This window comes from Lissotriton vulgaris, unplaced genomic scaffold, assembly GCF_964263255.1.
Source record: "Lissotriton vulgaris unplaced genomic scaffold, aLisVul1.2 SCAFFOLD_211, whole genome shotgun sequence".
Taxonomy (NCBI): domain Eukaryota; kingdom Metazoa; phylum Chordata; class Amphibia; order Caudata; family Salamandridae; genus Lissotriton; species Lissotriton vulgaris.
In genome coordinates, this window is record NW_028251874.1 from 2,164,828 (window position 1) to 2,191,858 (window position 27,031).

Consider the following 27,031-nt stretch of genomic DNA (forward strand, 5'->3'; position numbering starts at 1 on the left):
TCGCTTGTTTCCTCTGTTGGAAGTTGTATCTATCTATGGACGTGCACACCGCCGGTCTATAATGGTTGTTAAGGCCTTCTATCGCGTGCCGAAACACACGTCGTCGTCCGCGGCATGTTGTGGAGTGGGGACTAGATTCTGGAAGACTCTGATTCCTTCTTGACCTAAGTTGTGCAATAGTATTCTCTTCCTCCTCTTGCTGGGAAATTCTTCTCCATCTTCATCCTCTAGGGCTTCTAAGTAGTTCATGAAATATTCTCTCCAATCCTCTCACTTCATCAAGGGCTTACCCGGTTTGTGTAGAAATGGGATTGGAGTCGTTAGTGAAGACGCCTGCACACACATTTCAGCGCGTCTTTCTAATACTGCCTCTTCTCCCCTGGGACTGCCTGGCGGGCTTGCGTTTCTGGTTCTGTTGGGGCTCCCAGGCACCCTCCTCTCCGTGCTGCACTTGTTCTAACTGGGCCCTGGATGTTCAGTAGGCGCTTTAGTGAGTGACGATGCTCTTGGTGGGGCGGGATTCCTCTCTGCTTTTCTCTTTCCTTCCTATGGTTGTTGGTCCTCCTATGTGAGTTGCCTCCCTCTTTGGCGCGCTCTTGTGGTGCCTGGTCGTGCCTGTTCCTCCCCCGTGGGGTGCTAGGTCTGCTCTGCTTGTGATGGGGCTGCCCTCCTACCTCCGTGTTCTATGAGGTTTCCTGCCCCTTTTTCCTTTCTTGCACTTGCTCTTGGTGCTTGCCTGTGGTGGTGTTGTCTACTGCCACGCTCTCTTGCTGCCTGCACTGCCTCCCCTGGGTCACTGCTCCTCGTGTCTTCCCTGGTTCTTTTACTTTGGTGGGTCCTGGTGTTTCCTTCCTTTTTTTGTTGAAATCGCGACCTCGTCTCCACTGTAATGATGAGGGGAGTCACCTAAATGAAGCGTACACTACTGGGGAAAGGTTTGAAGTATTTATTAATTATCTCAAGAGAGCGTCAGGAACCTGTCCGTATCGCTCGGGTCTGGGCGCTGGAATGTGCTCCCAAAATGGCACCCGCGCTCTACGTCATTACGTACTACCACGAAGACTAGAGGATAATCTGTTGTCCACTAAGATTCCTAAATAGGGTTATTCCCTGGTGCATTCCAGCCTAACATCATCAATAAAAATTGGTTTAGAATTCTTCGCCCTGGGGCCAAAATGCATGACAAAGGTTTTGTTTTTGTTTACTTTTAAACCCAAAGAAAACATAAATTGACAGTATTTGTTTAACTGTCTTTGTAACTGGTTTAGGGTTCTAGCTAAAATTACAGAATCATCCGCATATAACAGAGAGGGAATGGGGCGATTGATAGAAGGAAGGTCCTGACTCCCTTCAAGCATAGCCACTTCCAACCCGTTGGTGTATAGGTTGAATAAGAAGGGAGCCAGGACGCAGCCCTGTCTAACACCTTTGTTGAAGGGAAATGAGGGGGATAAGTCACCGTCAATGCCGTACCTGACACATGCAGAGGCGTCTGTGTAGAGCTCAAGGAGAAATTGAATGAGAGGGGGATCTACCCCAATTTCTCCGAGGATGGACCACAGCTTTGAGTGAATAACACAGTCAAATGCTGCGCTAAGGTCAACATAGACTAAATACAGGTTACCACCTTTAGCCCCCACATATTTACCAATCAGAAGGGCGAGGTTCAATGCCTGCTCGACAGTACCAAGACCCTCCTGGAACCCATACTGGAGGTCTGTCAAGATGTTATTTGTAGACGCCCAGTCCTGGAGGCGTTCCAGGATCAGCCGACCAGCGACTTTCCCCAAGGAGTCCAGGAGGGAAATGGGTCTGTAGCATGCTGGATTGTTGCGTTCGCCCTTCTTAAAAATTGGGAGCAAGATGGAGGTGGACCATGAATCTATTAGGCCTATTTTCGCGACTGCTGCCATAACCTGGGTGACAAGAGGTGACCAAAGTTCCACAGTATGTAGAAAGATATCTAGTGGAACCCCATCTGGACCGGGGGCCTTGCCAGTTTTAGAAGATGTCAACGCATTGATGACCTCCTTGTGATCAAAGAGAAGATCAATGGGAAGAATCGGGTCCCCAGGACGGTCACCTGCCACGTGACCCTCGTTGGTAATGTCCTCAGGGGGACCACCAAATATTTTAGAAAATTGAGCCACCCACTCGTCAGCTGTCACTGCCACATCGAGATGCTGAACGGATGAGGCGTCTACCAGGAAAGGAGATGTTATCGTACGCCAGAACAGAGAACTGTCGTTACGTTGGCAGCTCTCATGTAATTGTGCCCACAAATTCTTCTTTATTTCGGCTCTACGATTACGCTGTGCTATTTTATAGGCCTTTCTAAGTTTAGTGATTTCGACGCGATCTCTTACTTGCTTATGAAGTGCTCTTTTTAAGTCCGTTAGGGCTTTACAACAGGTTGAATCGAACCAGCCCATGGCGTTCAGTTTTCTAGATTTTTGGGTACCCGTCAGTTCAGCCCGTATGGTTCTACTAATTTCTAAGAAGCTAGCTATGATCATCTGAGGAGAGGAGTCTAGTGCTAAACAGTTGTTCATCCAGGGGAGGGCTCTGGAAACCACTTTACTGGTAATGGCTGCTGGGTCGATTTTAGACCATTTCACAGAGAAGCCATTTACTTTATCCATGGACAGCATATGTTGATTCAGTAAACTAGTCCTAATTTGATAGGGTGAAGCCTTTTTAATTAATAGGCTAACACTATTAGGAAAGTGGGCGCTGCTGATATCTGAGCCTGTCTTAAAAGTTAGCAGTTGTCCCTTTATTGTCTGAGAGCATAGAATATAGTCGATAACACTTGATAGACCCCTACCATGAAATGTAGGCAAGAAATCAGCAGGTGGGTCTACAATGTTATTCGCATATTCCAGCTCTAGTGAAAATAGACACTCATTCAGGCAGTTACCTAGCTTGGTATGTGAGAAATGAGTCAGGCAGCATCCATTTTTACCTTGGAGACCACAGATACCTTTCTTATAGTTGCTACATAATGAAGCATTAAAATCCCCCCCCCCCAAATCACATAGGAAATAATAGAAATATGTTTGTTCCGCTGATCAATTAAGAAAGAAGTAATTTCGGATAAAACTTTTACACATTCAGTTAACTGGAGATTGTTGTAAAAGTTAAACAAAAAATACACCATACATTTATTGAAAGTGACCTTTAGGATTTGAAAATTTTCGCCAGACTGGAGAACAATGATGTCCATAGAAGGTAAGTTGTTTGCAATATATACTGCAAGACCTCCCTTAGGTCTGCCAAGAGTTTTGGAGCTAGCTGGAACATGGTATGTTTTATAGCCTACAATATGCAGTGGGTCAATGGCCCAGGTTTCCTGCAGGCATATTATTTGGTGTACTCTAACTGTGTCTAGCCATGGTTTGTGTTTTAACTTGGAACGGAGCCCCGCAACGTTCCAGAATAAAACGGAAAGGGGCCAAGTAAGGATTGTCGGGTCGCTAGTTTCAGAAGAGGAAATGGGGACTAGTGGACCAGAAAATGCATTTAAATCTAACTCCGGGACAGTAGGATGTATTTTGGAGGATACATCAGCAGTTACAGAGTTCACTTGGGGTGAGCCTACTTCTGCATTCTTTGCGGGAGCTACCTTCCCCACAATACAAGGTGGCTTTTTTGATTCAGTGATAGAGATTGGGGACTCTATTACGTCAGGGATTATTTTTGAGGGGGAGTCAGATAGTTTTGATTGTTGTACCCTGGTCTTGTCAGGGCTTATTTTTATGGAGGAGGATCTCAAGTAACTTGATGGTGGTTGAGGGGGTTGTAGGGGTTTAAGCCCTAAAAGCATTTGACCCCTAGTTCCCTGACCAGTACGCAATGGTAGTCAATCGACCATTTCTAAACAGTTAAATCTGTTTGCGACTGGTATCCCTCTCCAGCCTACAGTAGGGCCGGGATCTCTACTACCGTACCCTGACCAGTCAACCCAGTCCCTTCTCGTGTCCCAGCTTCCTACTTGGGGCCAGTTCCATTCTGGACCCTCATTGTAGCGGGGTGTTGGGGGGTAGAAGTAGGAGAGTCTTTGTATCAATCCCATCTTTCGTTGCAGGCGTACCCCAGGAGCAAATGTGCTCAGCTGTATCTGGGTCATCAAAGTTGACTATAACACAGTCTCCCGAGATTCACAAATTATCTTTATAGTTTAGGGAATAAATCACATTTAAGATCTCCTATACAATCAGTAGTCAAATACCATGAATTCAAATAAATGTAATGTTTTATTACATATCTAAAAACATACATTTCGTATTAATATGTAAAATCTAGTCATCATTGTGTAAATTTCATATCCTCATGATTGTTCTTGCTCTGCCATAATTTTGTTCATGTTACTGTTACAGTAAATTGAGTTTGATCCGGGTACATACGTCTGTAGTGTGGTTTTTAAAGGCTCTTGGATGTCTATACATGGGTGGTGTTTGGATGTTTGGTTATGTATTGTTAATACAGATTAATAAAGTTTCGGGTTTCAAATTTCTTATGCCACTAATGGCCATGCAAACCACTTGTTCAGTTTAGAACTTGTTGCTGTTAACGTGAAAGTAAAGTGAGTTTGGCCCTGGGGTAAACCCCTGTAGTGTGTAATGTATAAGGATGGGTGTGCTGAAGAGCAGTCTCGTTCCTGTTACTGACTGGCTGTGTGGTGGTGTAGTGATGATGATGATGGTCGACAGCAGAAAGAACATCCTAGACTCAACAATTTGTTAAAATGAACTTGGTGGAAAGCATTCATTTCTACTATCTTTGGCTACTGGAGATGTATCCTCTCTTCTGATGTGCATATTATATCGGTGAACTCCTTCCTCTAGGCAAGTCTGGGCTATAAGAACACTGTTTATTTGACAGCTACAGCAACACAAGAGCACCTTGTAGATGATTCAGAATGTTACGATCCATCTTATTTGTGGTCGGAGGACGTCCCAACTGCATCACAAAGTTTCACTGCTTGCTCACGAGGCAGCACATACTTTTTATGCCCATTCATTCACCGGCAGTTTATGAAACAAGAGTTTATTTTTACTTGTAAAAACAAACCTGAATATCATTTGTATCAAAAATCAGTATCTTTTTTGTTCCTTTACTTCCAAATCCAGATTGTTTTTCCAGTGACAAGGTTCAACAAATGTAAAGTAGGGAGTTGATAGATCTGGACTGTAAGTGCTGGAATTCTTTACTGCTCAAGATTCTTTACTTATCTGTCAATCTTTCAGAAACGTATTAAGAACTAAACTTTTCGTCAGCTCTCTCTCTGATCAATACTTTCACCATCATGCACGGATTCTGTCCTTTCACCAGTTAGGAGTTGGTTGGTTGATTCTCTGTAAATAAGAAAGGTCTAAAATATATTCATATCAAATTAATCTGGCCGAATCATTTACAGTCAGTGGTGAGCCAGCAAATTTCCCAAGGGTCCCAGCTTGATATTGGACACCTCTGGGGAAGTGCTACTATGGTGGGTGCATTAACAGATGCATGTGATGAGTGAATTGAGCATCATGTCTCCCAAGTCAGTGCTTCGGAGGTAAATGTTGTGCGCTGCAAGCATTAACTCTCAGTTACTGGTCATAATTTCCTACTTTGACTTCTTGTGTCTTTGGACGTTGTTCTCTAGCAGCTGTCATTGAACCAGTTATTGCACAAAATTACCAAACATCAAAATCAGCTAGAAATATTCTCCAGTCTGTGCTTGTTAAACGTATTCATTTGTGCTGTGTTTATAGATTTTACCACTAATCTCTGTAGTTAGCTATAAATTCTTCCGACAACACTTCCAAATCCACTACAATGGTATGGTTTCTCTCCTGTTTGTGTTTGTGTGGTGCACTTGAATGGCATTTCCCCTAAGTGGGTTCGCTGGAGATTTCTTAATGTTGAAGGGGCACTAAAACTACTTCCTCATTCACTGCAGTGGTAGGGGTTTATCACCTGGGTGTGTATGCTCATGGTTCCTTAATACTGAGTAACTACTAAAACTACCTTCACATTCACTGCAGTGGTAGTGGTTTATCACCTGTGTGTGTTCGTTGTTGTCTTTGTATTTCTGATAATTGACTAAAGCACTTAACACACTCACTGCACTTGAACGTTTTTCCCCTGTGTGTGTTCGCTGATGATTCCTTAATTTTGAGGAACGACTAAAACTATTTCCACATTCATTGCAATCAGATGGTTGACTCCTGAGATTTGAGGAATCACTAAAACTACTTCCACATTCATTGCAATGGTATGGTTTTTCCCCAGTGTGTGTTTGAATATGTCCAGGTAGGTCGCTCCCCCTCCGCACAGCATCGCCTGTGCCCGTTCTCTCCCTCGCTGCCCCCATGTCTCTCTGCCCGGTTTACCTTCTTCTCCCCTCACTGCCCCAGTGTCTCTCTTTCTGTTTTTTCTTTCTGCTCCCCTTGCGGCCCCCGTGTCTCTCTGCCCGTTTCTGCCTTCTGTTGAAATGAAATGAAATGAAAACAATATTTAATAAAGCGCACTGCTGCCAAGCGGCTTCCTGGCGCTGGGGGACCTGGGTCAGAACTCACAGAGGGGGACACAAGGGGATCTAAGAAGGGAAAGCCAAAGAAAAAAGAAAAGTTTTTAAGGCTTTACGGAAGTGGCTAAAAATAGGAATGGAGCGAAGATGAAGTGGGAGACTATTCCAGAACTGGGGAGCCAAGACGGAAAGACGAGTGCCCCCGGATCTGGATTTGCGGAAGCGGGGAATGTGAAGAAGGGAGAGAGAGGAAGAGCGGAGGGTGCGACTGGGAACATAGGAAGAAATGAGGGAAGTGATGTAAGCAGGGGCAGAGCGAGAGTGGGCGCGAAAGGCAAAGCAAGCAAGTTTGAAAAGGGATCTGAAGCGGATGGGGAGCCAGTGAAGGGATTTCAAAGCCGGGGTAATGTGAGAGGATTTGGGGAGGGAGAGAATGAGACGGGCAGCCTGGTTTTGAATGGCCTGTAATCGTCGGGATTCGTGGGAGGGGATGCCCACGTACAGGCCATTGCCATAGTCGAGGCGTGAGATGACTAAAGCCAAGACTATGGTTTTAAGCGCGTCGATGGTGAAAAAGCGAGATATTTTCCGAATAAGACGGAGGGAGAAGAAACATGAAGACACAACAGAGCTGATCTGGCTGTGCATGGTTAAGTCAGAGCTGACTTTAATGCCAAGGGTGCGAACAGAGGAAGAGGGCGTGGGGGGGGGGGGCAAAAGAAGGGGGCCAATGTGCAGGGGACCAAGGGTTAGAAGGGCCACCCGTGAGGACAAGTTCCGTCTTATCGGGGTTGAGCTTAAGATGGTTGGCGCTCATCCACTAAGAGATAAAGATAAGGGTGGAACTGAACTTGGGAATAGAATCGGGAGAAGAAGACAGATCAAAGACAAGCTGGAGGTCATCTGCGTAATTATATACAGAGACCCCCAGCTTGAGAAGAGAAGAAACAAGGGGACAGATGTACAGATTGAAGAGGAGAGGGGAAAGAGAGGAGCCCTGAGGAACTCCACAGGTGACCGGACAAGAGGGGGCAGAGAAACAGGAGAGATGAACAGCCTGATGCCTATCCTGAAGAAAGGATGCTAGCCAGGAGAAGGCCGCGCCCCGAATGCCCGCTGCGCAGACACGGCCGAGAAGAATGGAATGGTCGACCATGTCAAACGCAGCGGACAAGTCGAGAAGTACCAAGGCTTGGGGAAGGTTAACATCTGCCTTGCCCTTGAGTTCATCTAAGACCGCTAGAACCACCGCTTCTGTAGAATGGCCAGGACGGAAGCCCGCCTGGTGGGAAGCTAAAAGGCCATTGTCCTCGATGTATGAGGAGAGGCATGCCCCTGCATTTCTGTGACCTTTCTGCCTTCTGTGCCACTCGTTTCCCCCGTTTTTTGTGACCTTTTCTGCCTTTTCTTGGGACTTTTCTGCCTCTGTGCCACTCGTTTCCCCCCGTTTTTGTAACCTTTTCTGCCATTTCTTGTGACCTTTCAGCCTCTGTGCCACTCATTTCCCCCCGTTTTATGTGACCTTTTCTGCCCTTTCTTGGGACTTTTCTGCCTCTGTGCCACTCGTTTCCCCCTGTTTTTTATGTGACCTCTTTCTACCCTTTCTTGTGACCTCTCTGCCTCTGTGCCACTCATTTCCCCCTGGTTTTTGTGACCTTTTCTGCCCTTTCTTGTGACCTTGCTGCCTCTGTGCCACTCGTTTCCCTACGTTTTTTGTGACCTCATCTGCCCTTTCCTGGGACCTTTCTGCCTCTGTGTCACTCGTTTCCCCGTCAATTGTTGTGCCTTTTTGCCTTCTGTTTCCTTTGTTGCCCCTCGCCGCTGGGTCCCCTGCGGCCCCGCTACCATAACTGCCCATTCTCTGCCCCCACCTCCCGCCTCCAAGCTGCTCCTCCCTCCCACCCCCCTATATAGGCCGGCCGCTGCGCGGTGAGGAGAGCGACCCTTGATCCTTCCAGGTAGATCGCTCACCCTCCGCACAGCACCGCCTGTGCCTGTTCTCTCCCTGGATGCCCCCGTGTCTCTCGGCACGGTTTTTCCTTCTGCTCCCCTCGCGGCCCCCATGTCTCTCTGCCCGTTTCTGCCTTCTGTTGCTTAGTTGCCCCTGCATTTCTTTGACCTTTCTGCCTTCTGTGCCACTCGTTTCCCCCGTTTTTTGTGACCTTTTCTGCCTTTTCTTGTGACCTTTCAGCCTCTATGCCACTCATTTTCCCCCGTTTGTTGTGACCTTCTGCCCTTTCTTGTGACCTTTTGCCCTCTGTGCCACTCGTTTCCCCCGTTTTCTGTGACCTTTTTGCCCTTCTTGTGACCTTTTTGCCTTCTGTGCCACTCGTTTCCCCCTGTATTCTTGTGACCTTTTTGCCCTTTCTATGACCTTTCTGCCCTCTGTGCCACTCGTTTCCCCCTCAATTGCTGTGCACTTTTGCCTTCTGTTTCCTTCGTGGCCCCTCACCTCCCCGTCGCTGCGTCCCCTGCGGCTCCGCCCACCTGACTGCCCATTTGCTGGCCTTGCCTCCCGCCTCCCAGCTGCTCCTCACTCCCACCTCCCTACACATGCCGGCCTCAGCGCGGTAGCGCCGCTGGTGCATGACAAGCCCGTCTGTGCCCGCCCGCATCTGGACTGCGCCCAGCGCCAGAACCCCTGGCCCCCGTACCCACCACAACGACCGCCGCCACTACGACGCCCGCACTCTGCACGCTCTCAACCCTGGACGTACCCACAACTGCTTCAAGGTCGCCCCGAAACGCACACCTGCCATAGAGCCGACGAACCACCCAACCAAGAAAGACCTTGATCACCTCCGATGCATACTACTGAACACCAGCTCTGCACGTAAACACGCTTTCGAGCTCTTGGACCTGCTCAACACTACCTCCCCAGACGTCGCCTTCCTGACAGAGACCTGGTTGAACAACTCCTCCGCACCCGACAACGCCATAGCCATCCCAGACAGCTACAAGATCACCCGCAGAGACCGCACCAACGGAGTCGGAGGAGGAATCGCTATCGTCCACAAGAACAGCATCAGGGTCTCGACTAGCACAGATGACGCGCTCAGCACCGCCGAACACATGCATTTCCAGAGCCACACAGACCCCAACTCCACCCTCAAAGGCACCCTCGTCTACCGACCCCCTGGACCCCGCCCCCAGTTCAGCGACTCCATCGCCGACTTCATCAGCACACACGCTCTGACCTCCACTGACTACATCCTCCTCAGAGACCTGAAATTTCACCTTGAGAACAACAACAACTCCACAACCCTGATCGATAACCTCGCCAACCTCGGACTGAGACAACTCGTCACAATGCCCACCCACTCCGCCGGCCACACGCTCGACCCCGTCTTCTCCTCAAGCCCGCACGTCTCCGTCAGCCACACCACTGAACTCCTCTGGACCGACCACCGCTGCATCCACATCAACCTCCAGAAACCCACCACACACCACCGCACCCAACAGATCCCCCGCCGCTGCTGGAGCAAAATCACTGAAGACATGCAAACCTCGCTCTCAGCCCACCCACCGAACCCTCCAACACCGACGTCGCTAGTCACAACATCAGACGCTGGATTGAGTACTGTGCCAACACCCTGGCTCAGCTTAAGAAGCCCCCCCCACAGAGACACCAGCAAGAGGGCCAGCTGGTTCACCCCAGAACTCCTAGATTCCAAGCAAGCCTGCCGGAAACTAGAGAAGAAATGGCACAGTGAACAAACTCTGGACAGCCACGCAGCACACAAGGACGCCGTCCGCAACCACCACCACCTCATCAGGGCTGCCAAGAAGACCTCCTTCAAAGACGACCTTGACAACAATGCACACGACAGCAAGGAGCTCATCAACATCGTGAAGGAACTCTCGAACGCTAGCTCCAACACCAACAATATCCCGCCGTAACAAGCCCTGTGCGACTCCCTCGCCACCTTCTTCCACCGCAAGATAGCAGACATCCACGACAGCTTCAACACCGAGACAGCCCAAACAAACAGCAAGACAACAGACCCTCTGCACACCATGGACCACGTCCCCTTGCTAGCCTGGACCAGCGTGAGCATCGATGACACCATCAAGACCATGAGCACAATCCACTCCGGCTCTCCGTCAGACCCATTCCCGCACCACGTCTTCAACAAAGCAAGCAGCTCCATCGCACCCCACCTACGCAACATCATCAATCTCTCCCTTGAGACCGTGACCATCCAAGAGAGCAGGAAACACGCCGAGATCAACGCCCTACTCAAAAAACCCAAGGAAGAACCAAGAGACCTCAAGAACTTCCGACCCATCTCTCTACTCCCCTTACCGGCCAAGGTAATCGAGAAAATCGTTAACCGACAGCTACCCCGATACCTTGAAGAGAACAGAATCCTGGACCCTTCCCAGTCAGGGTTCCACAGCAACCACAGCACCGAGACCGCCCTCATCGCCGCCACCGACGACATCAGGACCCTGCTAGACAATGGGGAAACTGCAATGGGGAGACCTCTCTGCCGCCTTCGACACCGTCTGCCACTGCACACTACACGCACGCCTCCACACCACAGGGATCCAAGACAAGGCTCTGGAATGGACCACCTGCTTCCTCTCTGGCAGAACCCAGAGCGTCTGCCTCCCCTCGTTCCATTCCGAAGTCTCCGAGATCATCTGCGGCGTTCCCCAAGGATCCTCCCTCAGCCCGACACTGTTCAACATTTACATGACCCCGCTCGCACAAGTCGCCTGACAGCACAACCTCAACATAATCTCTGACGACACTCAACTGATCCTCTCCCGCACCAAGGACCCCATCACCACCGAAGACAACCTCCATGAAGGAATGAAGGCCGTCGCCGACTGGATGAAGATCAGTCGTCTGAAGCTGAACTCGGACAAGACGGAGGTCCTCATCCTCGGCTCCAACCCATCAGCCTGGCATGACTCCTAGTGGCCAATGGCACTGGGGCCGCCCCGACCCTCATCGACTACGCACATCCTCGACTCAACGCTCTTAATGACCAAGCAAGTCAACGCCGTCTCTTCCTTCTGCTTCAACACCCTACGCATGCTCCGCAAGATCTACAGATGGATCGCGACAGATACAAGAAAGACAGTTACCCAGGCCCTCGTCAGCAGCAGACTCGACTACGGAAACGCCCTCTACGCAGGAGCCCCGACCAAGCTCATCAATCGACTACAACGCATCCAAAACGCCTCGCATGACTGAGCCTCGATATACCACGACACAGCCGCATCACCCCCCATCTGAGAAACCTGCACTGGCCTCCCGTCCATGCACACAAAGCACTCCACAAGACCGGCCCAGCCTACCTAAACAGACGGCTCTCCTCCTACACACCCAACTGCCAGCTACGCTCTGCCGACCTCTCACTCGCCACCGTCCGCACATCAGAAGAACAACCACCGGCAGGAGATCCTTCTTCCATCTCGCCACCAAGACATGGAACACACTCCCACTGAGCCTACAACAGACCCAAGACCTGCTGACCTTCAGGAGGATACTAAAGACCTGGCTGTTCGATCAGTAGCGGCCCCACCTCCCCCCAGCGTCTTGAGACCCTCTTGGGTATGAAGGGCGCTTAACAAATGATTGATTGATTGATTTACTGATTGACTGATTGATTTTTGTAGGTCTGATGACCCACTACAGCTCTTTACACATTCACTGCATTGGAATGGCTTTTCCCCAGTGTGTGTTCATTTATGTTTTTGTAGGCCAATAACCGAAAGAAGCTCTTCACACATTCATTGCAATGCTATGGTTTTTCTCCTGTGTGTGTTCGTTGATGTCTTCGAAGATTTGATAACATACTAAATCTCTTTACACATTCATTGCAATGGTATGGTTTTTCCCCAGTGTGTGTTTGAATATGTTTTCGTAGGTCTGATGACCCACTGAAGCTCTTCACACATTCACAGCACTGTAATGGCTTTTCTCCTGTGTGTGTTCGCTGATGAATCCTGAGATTTGAGGAATCACTAAAACTACTTCCACATTCACTGCAAGGGTACGGTTTTTCCCCAGTATGTGTTCCCCGATGTCTTTGTAGGTGTGATAACCGACAGAAGCTCTTCACACATTCAGTGCAATGGTATGGTTTTTCCCCTGTGTGTGTTCGCTGATGAACTTGAAGAATTGATAACTGACTGAATCTTTTCAGACATTCATTGCAATGGTATGGTTTTTCCCCAGTATGTGTTCGCTGATGTCTTTGGAGGTGTGATAACCTACTGAAGCTCTTCACACATTCACTGCAATGGTATGGTTTTTCCCCAGTGTGTATTCGCTGATGTCTTTGGAGATTTGATAACAGGTTAAAGCTCTTCACACATTCATTGCAATGGTATGGTTTTTCTTCCCCAGTGTGTGTTCGCTGATGAACTTGGAGTTGTGATAAATAACTGAAGCTCTTCACACATTCAGTGCAATGGTACGATTTTTCCCCAGTGTGTTTTTGCTGATGTCTTTTCAGGTGTGATAACTGACTGTAGCTCTTCACACATTCACTACAATGGTATGGTTTTTCTCCTGTGTGTGTTTGCTGATGTCTTTGAAGAATTGATAAGTGACCATTGCAATGGTATGGTTTTTCTTTCCCAGTGTGTGTTCGCTGATGAACTTGTAGTTGTGATAAATAACTGAAGCTCTTCACACAGTCAGTGCAATGGTGCGGTTTTTCCCCAGTGTGTGTTTGCTGATGTTTTTTCAGGTGTGATAACTGACTGAAGCTCTTCACACATTCATTGCAATGGTATGGTTTTTCCCCTGTGTGTGTTCGCTGATGAACTTGGAGTTGTGATAACTGACTGAAGCTCTTCACACACTCACTGCAATGGTATGGTTTTTCTCCTGTGTGTGTTCGCTGATGTCTTTGAAGAATTGATAACTGACTGAATGCCTTCCCACATTCACTGCAATGGTACGGTTTTTCCCCTGTGTGTGTTCGCTGATGAACTTGGAGTTGTGATAACTGACGGAAGCTTTTCACACACTCAGTGCAATGGTACGGTTTTTCCCCCATGTGTATTCGCTGATGATCTTTTAGGAGTGCTAACTGACTAAAGTTCTTCACACATTCATTGCAATTGCACGTTGCTTTTCCTGCGTGTGTTTGCTGATGGCTCTTTAGTAGTGATCACAAACTAAAGCTCTTGCTGCTTGTGTATGATTTTTCTTTCTTGGTTAGTGTCTCTGGGTCGTGTTTATATTTGTCTGCATCCCATGACTGCGTTTCCCGAGGAGCTAACATGGTTGATAAAGCACTTGTGTTATTCTCATATTCCCTGTATGTCTGTGGTATTTTGGATGGTTAATATCAGATTTCACAATGAAATACAAGACTCACCAACTACATATATTATAATTGTGGCAAGTAAAGCTTCTTTGTAGGTGGTTATGTTTTTATATTGTGGAATGGCTTCACATGTTCATGAGTGAAGATCAGTCTTCTTCGGGTCGAAGCAAATTGGGACAGTCTGTTGTAGATCAGAGACCCTCTCTTTCCTGTACCCTTCAGTTGTCTGGCTCCTCTCCCTTGTGCTTTTCTCTTGTTCCTGTGGTTTGGCCAGAAACAGTTTACAATACACCTAGCACGCTGAATGGTGGTCTGCCATCATTACAGGAAGCAGAGAAATGTTGTGTCTACCTCATACCGAACACATGATCAAAGCTGGTTGTGGAGGCCTGTTTATACAGGAAGTGGTTTGTTAGTGTTGTTGCCTTAATTTTCTAGAGGTCATTTCTTAGTCCTGTTGCGTGGAGGTGCACAGCTCAGACTCTTACATCCACTGAATTGCTCTTGACTGCCTCTTCCAGGATCTATCAGTTTATGTTCAGGTTCCTCAGTCTCTATGCAGACCTTTTCCTAAATATTGGAACTCTTTTTTTCTAACCACTTTTTTCAGATTTTCACGATTACTGTCATTATTCACGATCATTTATGCATTCAAGGCTGGTTTCCTATTGGATGTAAAGAGATTTAAAATCACTAAATGGAAATGTAAGAGCATGTGAATACACAATACTTAACTAGTTGTAAAAGACATCTAGTCATTACCATTAACGAAAGTTACCAAGAGATATTTCACCATACACAGATATTTAACTAAATGTTCTATAGAACATGTCACATTTTACTTAATTCAGAAAAGGAGGTGATTTTTCGGTGTTTACACAGTAACTTAGTACAGAAAGAGCACACATGGAGTGCCCACTTGCTAGAGGTACAGCTTTACGAAGACGCACATCGCTAAGATTTCATTTAACCCCTCCCGTGCTCATGACGACATCAGCTTGTCATGAGGCAGGGTTGCGCTGTGCTCATGACGAGCTGAGCTTGTCATGACCCGCGCGGCGCTCACACTTGGGGATAATTCCCCTGCTGTGCTTAGCGTTCCACGGGAACGGGTGTGGCCATGACGAGCTTAACTCGTAATGAGCACAGCACCACCGTGCAGCGTGACAAGCCGAGCTCGACACAAGCACCGTGGCGCTGCGTGCACCCTCCCTCCCCCAGCGCCGTGGGGGAATTAACCCCGCGGCGAAGGGGTTAAACAAGAAGGGATTGTGTAAGAAGAGATGGTTCAGGATGTGTTGCTGTCACTTCAGTTTTAGGAATTGTATAACAGCAGTAACACTTTCAAGGCTGCATTACAAAGAAAACTCTTCATGAAGTACATAATAAATGTAACGCTCCAGGAAGTATATAATAAAGGTAACGCTCTAGGAAGTATATATTAAAGGTAACGCTCCAGGAAGAAAATAATAATGGTAACGCTCCAGCAAGTATATAATAAAGGTAATACTCCAAGAAGTATATAATAAAGGTAATGCTCCAGGAAGTATATAATAAATGTAACACTCCAGGAAGTATATAATAAAGGAGTATATAACAAAGGTAACGCTCCAGCAAGTATATAATAAAGGAGTATATAATAAAGGTAACTCTCCAGGAAGTATATAATAAAGGTAACGCTCTAGGAAGTATATAACATGCAGGTACATGCTCCATTTTGGGTCTGTTTCAGGCCTTTACTGGGCTGGGAATTGGTGTGCACTATATATTAATACTGCGGCTGATAAAGGCACTTGCTGCAAGGGTGTTACCACTTTCACCCTTTACAAGAGGGGAGCCGAGCCTTTGAAAGCACAACACCTGAAGGCAGCCTGGCCTGAGGGGAAGGTGAGGGTCCACCTGTCAGACAATATCATCAAGGGACATAAAAGAATCCTAAGAAACACAGTGGCAGAGAGGCAAAATTGTCAGTCCAGATGGAGAAGAGCTGTGTCCTCCACTGTTTGCGGAAAAGCTTTCTAAGGTTAGGAGGCATAGAATTCCATCGGTTCGGAGCTTAGACATGGAAGGAGAACCTCCCGTTCTGGCTCTGCTGTGACGAGGGATGTGGGCCAGGTATAGATTGGTGGAGCGTAGTGTTCTGGAGGGCATGTAAAATTGCATCCAGGCAGCTAGGCTGGGTACTCCTTGGATCTCTGTTTTTTTAGTTCAGTTTAAACAGTTGTCGTGCATCCATTTGGCCATATTCCAAAATATTTCACTACCTCCACCAGAGGTCTGATGTGAATAATAAAAAGGGTAGGACTGAGTTCCGAACCCAGAGGGATGCCAGGAGCCAGTCCTCTTTGTGATGAGACGAAAGGGGGGTATAACTTTAGAAGACCACTCCGTTAAAAAGAAGGTAAACCAGGCCAGACCTTTGCCCTGTACCCCCAGGTCAGTGAGGCGAGTTAATATTATTGCATGTGAGACAGGGTTGAAGGCCACACTTAAATCTATGAGTATCAGAGCCTAGGATTTGCCGGCATCTGCAGTACTGCAAAGGGATTCAGTAACTGTTAAAAGAGCAATTTCGCTTTCGGTGTTGTATGTTCTAAATCCATTTTGGGAACAATCTAACATTTTATATTGTTCTAATATTTTGGTTAGGAGATTGTCTACATGTTTCTCTTCATCCTTGGACAGAAACGACGGAAGAGAAATGAGTTAATAGTTTTCTGGCTGAGTGGCATTTAGCGAAGGCTTTTTTAGAAGACGGATAACCTTGGCGTGTTCCCATGATATTGATACTTCTTCAGAGCTCAGCAAGTTTGGCTAATTTTAGAAATATGGGTGTGACGCTCTCTTGAAATTTTTAAATATATTCAGGTTTAAATGGATCATCCAGAGATCCAGATTTCACTTGATGCATTAAGGTAGAAATAGAATCTGCGTCAAGTAGAGCCAATTGGTCCAAGGGAGCCCATTGCGAGGGGTAGGTCACTGTATCAAGAGAGACAGGTTTGACTGTTTTCGCACCCCTGTTAAAGTAAAGATAAAGATAATTGACCAAGCTTGCTGCAGTGGCTGTTAGAAGCTTCTGCTAATCCAGGAGTGGAGGTGGGTTTAATCAGGTTGTTCACAATAGAGAATATTTCCATGCTTTGGTGGAAGTCTCCGCCCGTTCTCTATTGGAGTCTAATAGAGGCACACTCCTTTCGATAAACCTTGAAAAGGCAAAAGGGTCCAGTTTATGCTACTGCTTTCTCATTGTGGGGTTACCGGTAATGTTGTTTTCAAAGCTAGGTGTATCAATGGTCATAGGCACCATATAATGGTTTTATCAGGTCACTGGAACAGGGGGAGCAGTTTGAAGGGTGGCCAGGTTGGAAAAAAAGGGTCCAGAAGATGGCCGGCCTCATAGCTGAATGTTTTACTAACTGAGCTAATTGGAAAGGGGCCAGGTCATTAGTAAAGTCCTGGATTTCTTTCTTGTTGACTAGATCAAGATGAAGAAAAGATTCAAGTCTCCAATTATGCTTAAGTTGGACAATTGAAGTGAGTGCAAGGTAGAGCATTCTATTAGAGATTCCCTGGGGATGCATCAGAGCAGGGCCGGGGCACTGACTACAGGTCATAGGCTCCACCACATTCTGCGTCACTCTTCCTGTGTGCAGAGGCACTTAAAGGCAGCAGTGAGGTCCAGCAGTCGGGGACGCATCGGAGCAGAGCCATGGCAGTGACTACAGCCTCAAGGCTCCACCACACAATGCATCACTCTTACCGCAACCCGGAGCCGCTTAAAGGCAGCAGTTAGGTCCCGCTGTGGGGGCCGCATCGGAGCAGAGCCAGGGCACGAACTACAGCCCCCAGGCTCCACTGCACAAAGCATCACTCTTCCGGCACCCGGAGATGCTTATAGGCAGCAGTGTGGTACCAATGCATGGGCCTCGCTCGGGCCAAGGGCGGACCCTCCATGCCCGTCTGAGGCTGGGCTGGGCCCCCCCCTCTAACTTCTACACTCCCCCATTACAGGCCCACCTTGGGCAAGAAAAAGCTGAGAGCAACAGAGGCGGTAACTGTTACCTCTTTAGATACCTTTCTGGCCAAGGCAACATCGATAAATCATACTTTCAGAAAAGAGAATTTCGTTGGAGTCAGGGATAGGGCAGTCATCTAATCAAGTTGTTTCTCCAACTAAAGGCGGTGTAAAGAAACTATATGGGGTTTCTCTTCCAGAATTTCCGGCAGTCTCTGTACCAACCCCCGAACATTCCCAGCCTGCCTCTACATTTAGTGGGAAACCGACTGACGCTACCTCTGTAAATGGTAAATGAAAAAGAGGTTATGCGATACTGCCCTCCATGTGACCAGCCAACAAGATCAGAAAGGCCGCTATGCCAGCGAGTTCCACATGTATGAATGGCCAGCAACATTCAGAGACTACATTTCCCTCATATTGGTGTGATCTTCTTGATAACTTTAAACAACTTTTGCAACCAATCTATGCCCGTTTAGATTCTATAGATTGCACTTAAGGTCATCCCCTCTGATGTCTGTAAAACTCTTAAAAAACTATAATTGTGAAAGTCATACTTTGCGTTTTAATTGTGAAAACATGATCCTTGGTCGTGAGTTAGCTAAATCACCCTCTACTTCCATTGGTCATCCTTGTGTTGAAAATCAGTTGGCCCCCAGCAGGGATCCTATAGGTCCAGACCATGTAGATTTGGTCCCTAGGTGTTGCCCACCGCAGGTGACCTTACAAGATTCTATGGGTAAGGGGCAATCACACGACTTATCAAGACCACAGGTTATGGTAAATCTCCCGTCTACTCAGGCCAATAGCAGACCAAATCAACAATACATGAACTTCCCTCCTGCAGCTTGTCACTATGTTCAAATTTTAGTCAACGTGCCTTTATTACGTCCTAATCTTAGAAAATCTTCACTTCAGCTGATGGCCAAGGCTCGACACTGGATGACTCAAAACTCTAATCAAGGTCATCTCATCCAAAATCATTTGATAATGGCCAGAAGAACGCAGTGAATTGGGTCTGATGTAAAAACAACCGATAATGACTGGTTATTTTAACCTTTGATAATGAATGGCTAGTGAGAGACCCATTAGGGAGTTTACCGTTTGCCCCTTCACTACATTCTCAGATTTATGCAGTCTCGTTTGGCATTTTTTAAAGGTCCGCACCAGTATGTATTTCCACCGTACTCACTCAGGTCCTTTCTTTAGTGAGAACTGGTCATAAGCCTGCCCAGGTGGCTTTTGATGCCCTTGCTCTATCAAATAGGTACCCATTGTTGGACGATATGGAGGCATGTGATTGACTGAACTTTCCACTAAATTATTTGCCTCCTCAGTCTGTTCTTTATAACGATTTTCAAATGGTTTCTGGTTTGGTAACCGTGGAGAGGGTTCAGTTGGTTATTTTAGATCCACTAAGCAGTATTACATCCTTACCAATTGACCCTACATCATCCTTCTCATAAGTACCAACAGCAATTTGGTCGCAGGAGTCCCTAAGTGATATAAAGTTTCTCTCTAGGAATATAGCGGGCTATGAAAACAAAAAGGATAATCAAAATTGGTATAAAGTGTTTACGAATTCTGATATTATCTGCTTTCAGGAAAATTGGACAGAGCAGTCTATCTATAAACGGCTACAGCTCTTTTGTTACGCCAGCTGTTCCATCAGCAGCAGGCAGATCTAAAGGAGGCTTAAACAGAATTGCAGCAAACCTGATCACCCTAGGTAAGTTGACCTTTATCAATAACTCGCCCCATTTTCATGTCATCGTGGCTGAAGGTTCTGGGAAAATTGATTTGTTATGCATTCATTTTTATAAAGATAATTTTAAGAATTGTACACAGGTGACAGATGAGTTGGCAGGAATATTGGAAACTCTGTTAACATACCAATCATGTTAAATTTTTTTTATTTGAGCTCTGGATTTTCATGTGTACTGTAGCCCCAATTCAGACCAACGTATTTGTGGGGTAACTCACACTAATGATTTGTTGCTAGTCCATTTTATGCATCATAACTACGCAAACATTTCAAACTGTTTTTCATTAACTTGGGACCTAGTTGTAATAAACCTGTATCACCCCATGACTGGTCAACCCCTCCCCACTTTTCAACTTACTGGAGTTACCTTGACATCTGATTTTACAATTATTCAGACTAATTTTAAGAGATGAATTAAGTCCTCCATAGCCGCGTTGACACAGTTCAGTGATCATGCTTTTTTTGTTTTGTTCGGCCTCTTTCTGCTAAGTCAAGCTCTATATTTGCCCCAAAACTGATTCGGAGTAGGAAGAGTGGATCTACTCTTAAATGGGAGAAAATGAACCCTTTTTCCTTTCTCCCAAAGGATGTAAAGGAGCTGTTACCTGACACTGAATCCTGCTAAGACACCAACACTGATAGTCATCAAGTAGTAATAGCATTTAGTAAAATTCTAACATCTATAAGTTCTAATCTTTTACATCCAGCTACAAGAAACACTCCATCGACGATAAGGGGGTTTGAGACAAATTACTCAAATGCCTCCAAAGATCTCCGCACTGCTCTTAAAACAAGTCCCAGAAACAAAGATTTGATAAGGAAGCTACGAGCTGACTATGAGACAGCTAGGGCGGTGAGCCAAAAGAAGTTACAGGATGAATCATGGGTAAATTTGTGTGAGGCTTCGAGGAGTAAAGATAGCAAGGCATTTTGGAGGGTGGTAAATGCCCCTTTTCAGCAGGATCAGGGCGGCCTCTCTCTTGATATTCATATAGATCAATCGACCTGGGGGTCTCACTTCCAGAGCATTTTTAATGTAGAGATGGATAGCGCAACAAAAAAACCTTAGGACTTGATGACGGCCCATCTGGAGATAGAATTCTCATTAGAGGAAATTGAGCTTGCACTCTCTCAATCGCCTGCCCTAAAGGCAGCAGAGTCAGATGGGGATATTTTCTTTGTACATAAAAATGTTTGGGTTCCACTCTTGACCCAAGTTTTTAATACAGTTTCCAAAGTGGGACCCCGGTAGCTTGGAAACAATCCGTGATTATACCCATATATAAGAAGGGGCATCCCTCGAATCCGGTAAATTACCGCCCAATCTCCCTGCTGGATAGCGCTGCCAAACTAATGGAGAGATTGCTCCAAAATAGACAAGAGGAGTGGGCATTTGTTAATAATGTTTTAGCTGAGACACAATACGGTTTTAGAAAGGGGATGGGTACGATCGACCACGGACAAAATTAACCCTTACTTGCAGCAAAATATGTTTGTGCAAAAAAAGGCCAGTTTTATATGGCTTATGCGGACTTATCCGCGGCCTTCGGCTGTGTAAACCACTCAAAATTGTGGGTTCTTTTGGAGGCGATGGGCGTGGACAACTCCATAATTCTTTATATTAGGGAGACCTATAGAGAGGCAGGGGCAGTAGTCAGTTTTGGTAAACAGAGGGAATGTTCGGAAATATTTAAAATTAAAAAGGGGGTGCGACAGGGGTGTGTCCTTGTCCTTGTTCTTTTTTCCTTGTACACCAATAAATGTAATGAAGTTTTGACTGCACAGTGCAGAGATGTTCCATCAGCAGGTGGCTTATCGCTGACTGCTCTCTTCTATGCAGATGATGCGGTTTTGATGGCCAGGACACCCCTGGCCCTAGAGCGCTTGATTGGCTCTTATTCAACTTTCAAGGCTGAACTGGGTCTGCTTGTTAACAAATCAAAAACCTTTGTTATGAAAGCGGGACTGGGAAGGAAAACGTATTTTTCATTTCATCTAGAGTAGTCTCTGGAACGGGTACAGTCCTTTATTAGGTCGAGCCTGAGCCAGTGTGCAGGCGCTTGTCTGCGGAGATCTGTGGTAGTTCTGTACGGTTCATTATGAGGCTTATTAGTCCATCCTTAGTATGGGCATGTTGCCATTTGTATCCTCCCCTGGCTACTAGCACCTTTACTTGGTTGAAACATGGTGCATGCTCTATTTTCTGTAATGAGTTTTTCCGAATGCAGGCTCAACTACGAGCCCACCTGGGACAATGGTGCTGCCAATTTTCCAAGCGCCGCACTTTCATTTTATTTGCAGCATCAAAGCTTCATCTGCTTCCCCTCTAGCCCCACCCATGTCTTCATCAGCGGCAAAAGACTCTTTGAGCCATAGTAATCAGCCGCTGAGCTGGGCTCCGACTGGCCCGCCTCCCCAACTCCCCTGCAACAGCTGACCAGCCCATGTGGCTGCCAGGAACCTGATGCATGCGATAATTGATTTTGTTAAATTTAAAATATCCGTGTACTTACCTACATTGACTCGCAAATGGTACACTTATGATGTCTACACCTAGTGTACACGTTAGTTTTACAAAATGCATCCTACTGCTGAAAGTGTTACTATGGAACAGAGGAATAGGACATAAGATTTTTTCTTCACTAAAACGCTTCCAAGTTGGACATAAAAGCCTAATTAGAAAGCTACCGTTTTCAATAAAGGTTGTTGAAGACAATGGGCAGGAGCTCTCCTGTAACCAACCTTGTTAATCTCCCCACCTCTGAAGCTATTTTGGCCAATCAGCAAGGAGGTTGTTGTCCTGCAATCAGCAATCATGGTGCTCGTTCCTCATGTGCAGGTGATGCGGGGAACACAAAGGTGATGGCTGCCTCCTATTGCTCCAACACAGAACTACAACATCTCTGGACCCCCGGGATCGTGGATTCTGGAGAACCGGTCGCTCTGCAATCTGGCCTCCCTCCCGTGCTGTTCCAAAGAGCAGTCACCAGGATCAATAGCTGCATAAAAACAGCAGCAGCAGCAGGACTTCCAGGACATCTTACTTGCCGAGGATTTCGAAGCAGTCATGAAAGACAAGTAATGCCTTGATCTGAACAGCCAGAAAAGTCTGAAGGAGGGTCAGGGAGTCTGTGGATGGACAGTGGCGCGAGTGCAAGCCATGCAGACAGGCCTTCAGCCTGGACTGAAAATCCTCTGCATTAGATGGTGTCTGTCTGCCCCAGCTGCACATTCCTGCCCGCAGTTCACACACCCCACCCCTTCCCAGACCTATACAGATCAACCAGCCACACCCGGGTCCTATGTCAGCAGCCGGAGAGCACGTGAATGTTTTCTGTAAAAACACACGAGACAGACAGACAAACACACACACACACACACACACAACTTGTTGTGTTTTTTATATAATGCTACGTTGGCATAATTTGTCTTTCAGTTTCCACCTTTCCACCTCATCTAATTAAATGGCTCCTTCATCTGAAGTGATTATTGTTTTGTGATTCTGGACCAGCAGCTGTGATTAAAAGTCTGTCCCAACTAAGCTCAGTCTAATGTGCGAGAGTCAATAAATCAGTATTATATTCTGCTTTCTCCTGGTGAATATTTTTTTGCTAATTTGTACTATCGGTTACTTGGTTTTTGCAGGAAGTGTTATGCTGTATCCCGGTGCCGCCTTGCAGCACTCTAGTTTCTGTCGGCACCCTGCTGACGAAGCGCTTGTAAACACAAAAAATTTAAGGTATGGTGAAGCATTAAATAGGCCATTCAGTGAATTATGTTACACTGGATATCCACACCTCAACTGATTTCATCGAACAAAGGAATATTCTGGAAGGCCTATTGATTAAGAAGTATAATTGGGCAGAGTGACCATTTATCAAATAAACACAACACAGTTGACCTCTGTTCATCCCTTGCCCTTACCGTGATGGAAACACCAGACATGGAACAAGCCTCAAACACACCAAGAAGATTGCAACAGAAAAATCACATGTGGTCCCAGGATCTAGTACCTAAAGAAACAAGTCCGATGCACACACTCAAACACAAATAAATTCACAGCTGAGAGCATGCACTCCGTCCAAGGACGATGCCAGAGCAGCCGGTCAGTTGCACTCATCAGATAAAGTCCAAACAGTGCATAGCAGGAAGCACACACAACACACCTGGACCACCTCAGAATGTGACATCCAGTTGGTATTTATGGTCCCTTCTATAAGAGTGGGATAAATTATCTAAACACAATTTTTATGACCCACTGTACCAGAATTTCCTGTCCAAAGGGGCACAAGCTTCCCTTTATTGCACCGGGCATACAGAATGTACCGAATGCAAAGTGAATTCAAGAAAAAGCTGTAGATGTGGCTGCAATTCCAGGACATTATTGTTTAATTAAGTTAAACTGTTCCTGACTGCCAAGCCTCGCTGTTCTTCTTTTTGATACCCCACAGCTGCTTCAACTCAGCAATGGTTACAACATTCCACATTATCTGCAGTTAAGGAACATCTAATATTTCCTTTCTGATGACATGGATTTACAAGATTTCTTCTTGGGTCCTTGGTCATGTAGATTCATATACGCCACTTACAATGAACTGTGGAAAACTTCTCAGCAGGACGCTGCTGAACGCTTAAGACAACTTGACAGGATTAATTTGGAAAATGCATTGGCTGTTGTGGACAATGGCATGACTGCATTGTCAAATCACAGATATTCTCTGAAAAATATTGTATCATATGCATTTTATGTTACACTTAATGGCAAGTGTCTCTTAAAGCATGGGCAACGTCAACTGAGAAAGATCATGCAATTGAGTGGAAATTGCAGGTTTTAAAATCAAACTGTGTGTCGTGGAAATATCTAAACGGAGCAGAATTGTTTTTGTCTTATAATTTAACACACACTGAAAGACTGTTGCCAAAAAGATGGATGCTAACCATTCTACACAGGTTGGGTTTGTGTCCCATACCTGACAGGACAGTCAGGTATGGGAGCTTAGGCTATCTCAAGGTATCTGACAAGTATCCCACTATGCTCTCAATAGGATAGGTAGTGTTAGGTAGGAGTAGAATAATATAATCATATAACCACACAGTAATAATGGTTGAACCTGTTGCACAGATTGCGCTGGTAAAGCAGAACTGTGTGTTAGGATGATAGGATGACAGGATGTCAGAGTTTAGGGACAGAGTCTCTCTACAATGTCTGCACCTCTTGGCCTAATCCTGCAAGCTCACAGTGCCTCACCTGAACTCCTAATCTTCCCGGAGTAACAGGTGATTTCGGCAACCTCAAACACGACCATCTATCCCCAAGGGCACTGTGGAAACGGACCCTCCCTTTTGTTACTCACTTACGTACTCATGCATGCCTATAGTAAACTTAAGAAAGACTTAAAGAAAGTTTACAATACATTTATTATAATTATTGTGGTCTAATATGAAGCAAATGTGCTGCAATCATTAGGCAGATGCACCTAAACAAAGTAATTTGAGGCATTTTGAAGGGGGGCGTGGCCTTGCACACTAAGATGGCGGACGTGCCTCCTTAGAGCTCTGCCTGCGCTATCTGTGCCCATCGATGCCGAAATCCTCCGCAAACTCGCTAGCCCAGATGCCCACCGTGACAATACCCCTCAGCCCCTCTCCTCACCCCGAAATGAGAGGCGGAGCGGCATCCCACACCGAGTAAGTGGCCACCCCTATGATCCAGCAGCGGAGTCAAGATGGCGTCCCCCGCCAAGTGCCAAATGACCTGAAGCTGTGGTGTCGAGGCACCGGCGGCCCACTGCAACAGCCTGGGGGGCCGCCCACTGCTGTCCCGTCCAGTGAAGGCAGACATACTGGGCCACCGTTGCAATAACTGGGACCCAAAGGTGAGACCGCAATGCCAGACCCGAGCGGCCTTTAGAGACCCCGCAGCAAGAGAAGGCCCTGTACCTGGGCCCCGTACCTGAGACCCGGCCTGTGGCGGTCATTGGCCCCCCACGGTAAGGAGTCTAACTTGCCTGCGACCAGCTCTGCGCAGCAGCGATCGCCCTTCCCACTCGGCGCTGGAGCTCACAGTATCAGCCATCGAGCCTCTTGCACCCTTTTCTTCCCTGGTAGATCAAAGAACTAATAATCCCAGAATGCCTTGTGAAGAATCCTTACCTTGTATGCCTTCCCAGACTGCCTAGTGGCGATCAGCTGACCCATTCCTGCATGTAGGCAGTCAGCTTACAACATTGATTGCTTGGCTTCTCTTTCTGCATGGGACCACGCCCCTTCCCAGTTCGAGTGATCGAGTGAAGACAGGAGACTTCGCTGCTGGAAACTACTGTTCTGGACCTGCTTCATATTTGTTCCCTCCTTGGCTCGAGTTCTGGCTTCCCAGCGCTTCCTCAACACTTCCCTTTTGGATTTGCTACCTTCGTGAAACGCTAATTATTTTTCCCTTTCTGATCGCGTTCTGTTGCCTGCTCACGTTTGGCATGACGCGACTGTTTTCTTGAACGCGACGCTGCTTTCCAAACTCCGCCTCCAGCCGCCTCGGACGCAAGGCGAGTGTTGCCTTTCCCTTTCTCCTTCGTGCTGACGCTGGACGCATTGTGCTGCCTTTTTTTTTTAGGAATTGTTCTCCTCACTTTGTGAATTGTTTTCTTCACTCGCAAATTGTTTTCTTCATTCGCGAATTTCTTCACTTAATGCAGAGTGTTTTGGAAACACTCCTGAGGCTCAGGTACTTTCTTTATTTATTGTTTGCATGCATTTATTTTTATTTATTTTGTTGAATCAAGCATAATACTAGTGTGGGATATTATGAGGACTTTCATGTTTTTGTAAAGGATTAAGTCATCCTCATATAAAGTATTTCTTGCTACTCTTGAAGGTTTGAAAAATTCTTATTTTTTTTAACATCCAAAATCTCTGGGAAGTTGGATGCTTTATTCATATTGGATTACAGCAAGTCCTTTTGGGCCGAAGTGGATTTCTATAATTATTTTTGGCAAGACAATCCCTAATTACAAAGAATCAAAAGGAGGAGTGAAGAGGTAGTGCTAAAAGCACTCAGGTGGGCGCACCCTCCTCCAGTTGATGGTATAAATATCAACAAGGTCCACCTCTAGAAGGTTTCCTGTGAGCCAGAGTATATCAGACATACACAGTATTTGTTAAAATACCCCTCACACACCAAAAGGGCCCTTGGTGTCATGCTTCATCATCATTATTAATCCCTAATTACACCCTGCCCAGCTATTCTGCGACCCCCTTTTTCTTGAAAAATCTTGGAAGAGCACTTTTTACTTCCATTCTGTTAAGAACCTTTGCACTTGCTCAAGGCAATTTACTCTTTGGAAGCATTGCCCTCATACAAGGAGTACGGACTATGAACCACATTGTCTAAGATGTATAGGCATTGGTATTCAAAGCTCTTCTTCGCCAGATGATGGTAA

The 27,031-nt window shown here is 46.4% G+C and overlaps 1 protein-coding gene and 1 pseudogene across 2 annotated transcripts in view; both read right to left on the bottom strand.

Moving 5' to 3' along the window:
- Positions 1–27,031, bottom strand: part of LOC147662735 (uncharacterized) — a 209,026-nt pseudogene that overhangs the window by 154,551 nt on the left and 27,444 nt on the right. The gene's annotated exons all lie outside the window — the stretch shown is intronic.
- LOC147662736 (uncharacterized) lies at positions 11,923–14,379 on the bottom strand. Its single transcript, XM_086950949.1, has one exon. The coding sequence runs from the start codon at positions 13,537–13,539 to the stop codon at positions 12,274–12,276; it is 1,266 nt and encodes a 421-aa protein (XP_086807075.1). The 5' UTR covers positions 13,540–14,379; the 3' UTR covers positions 11,923–12,273.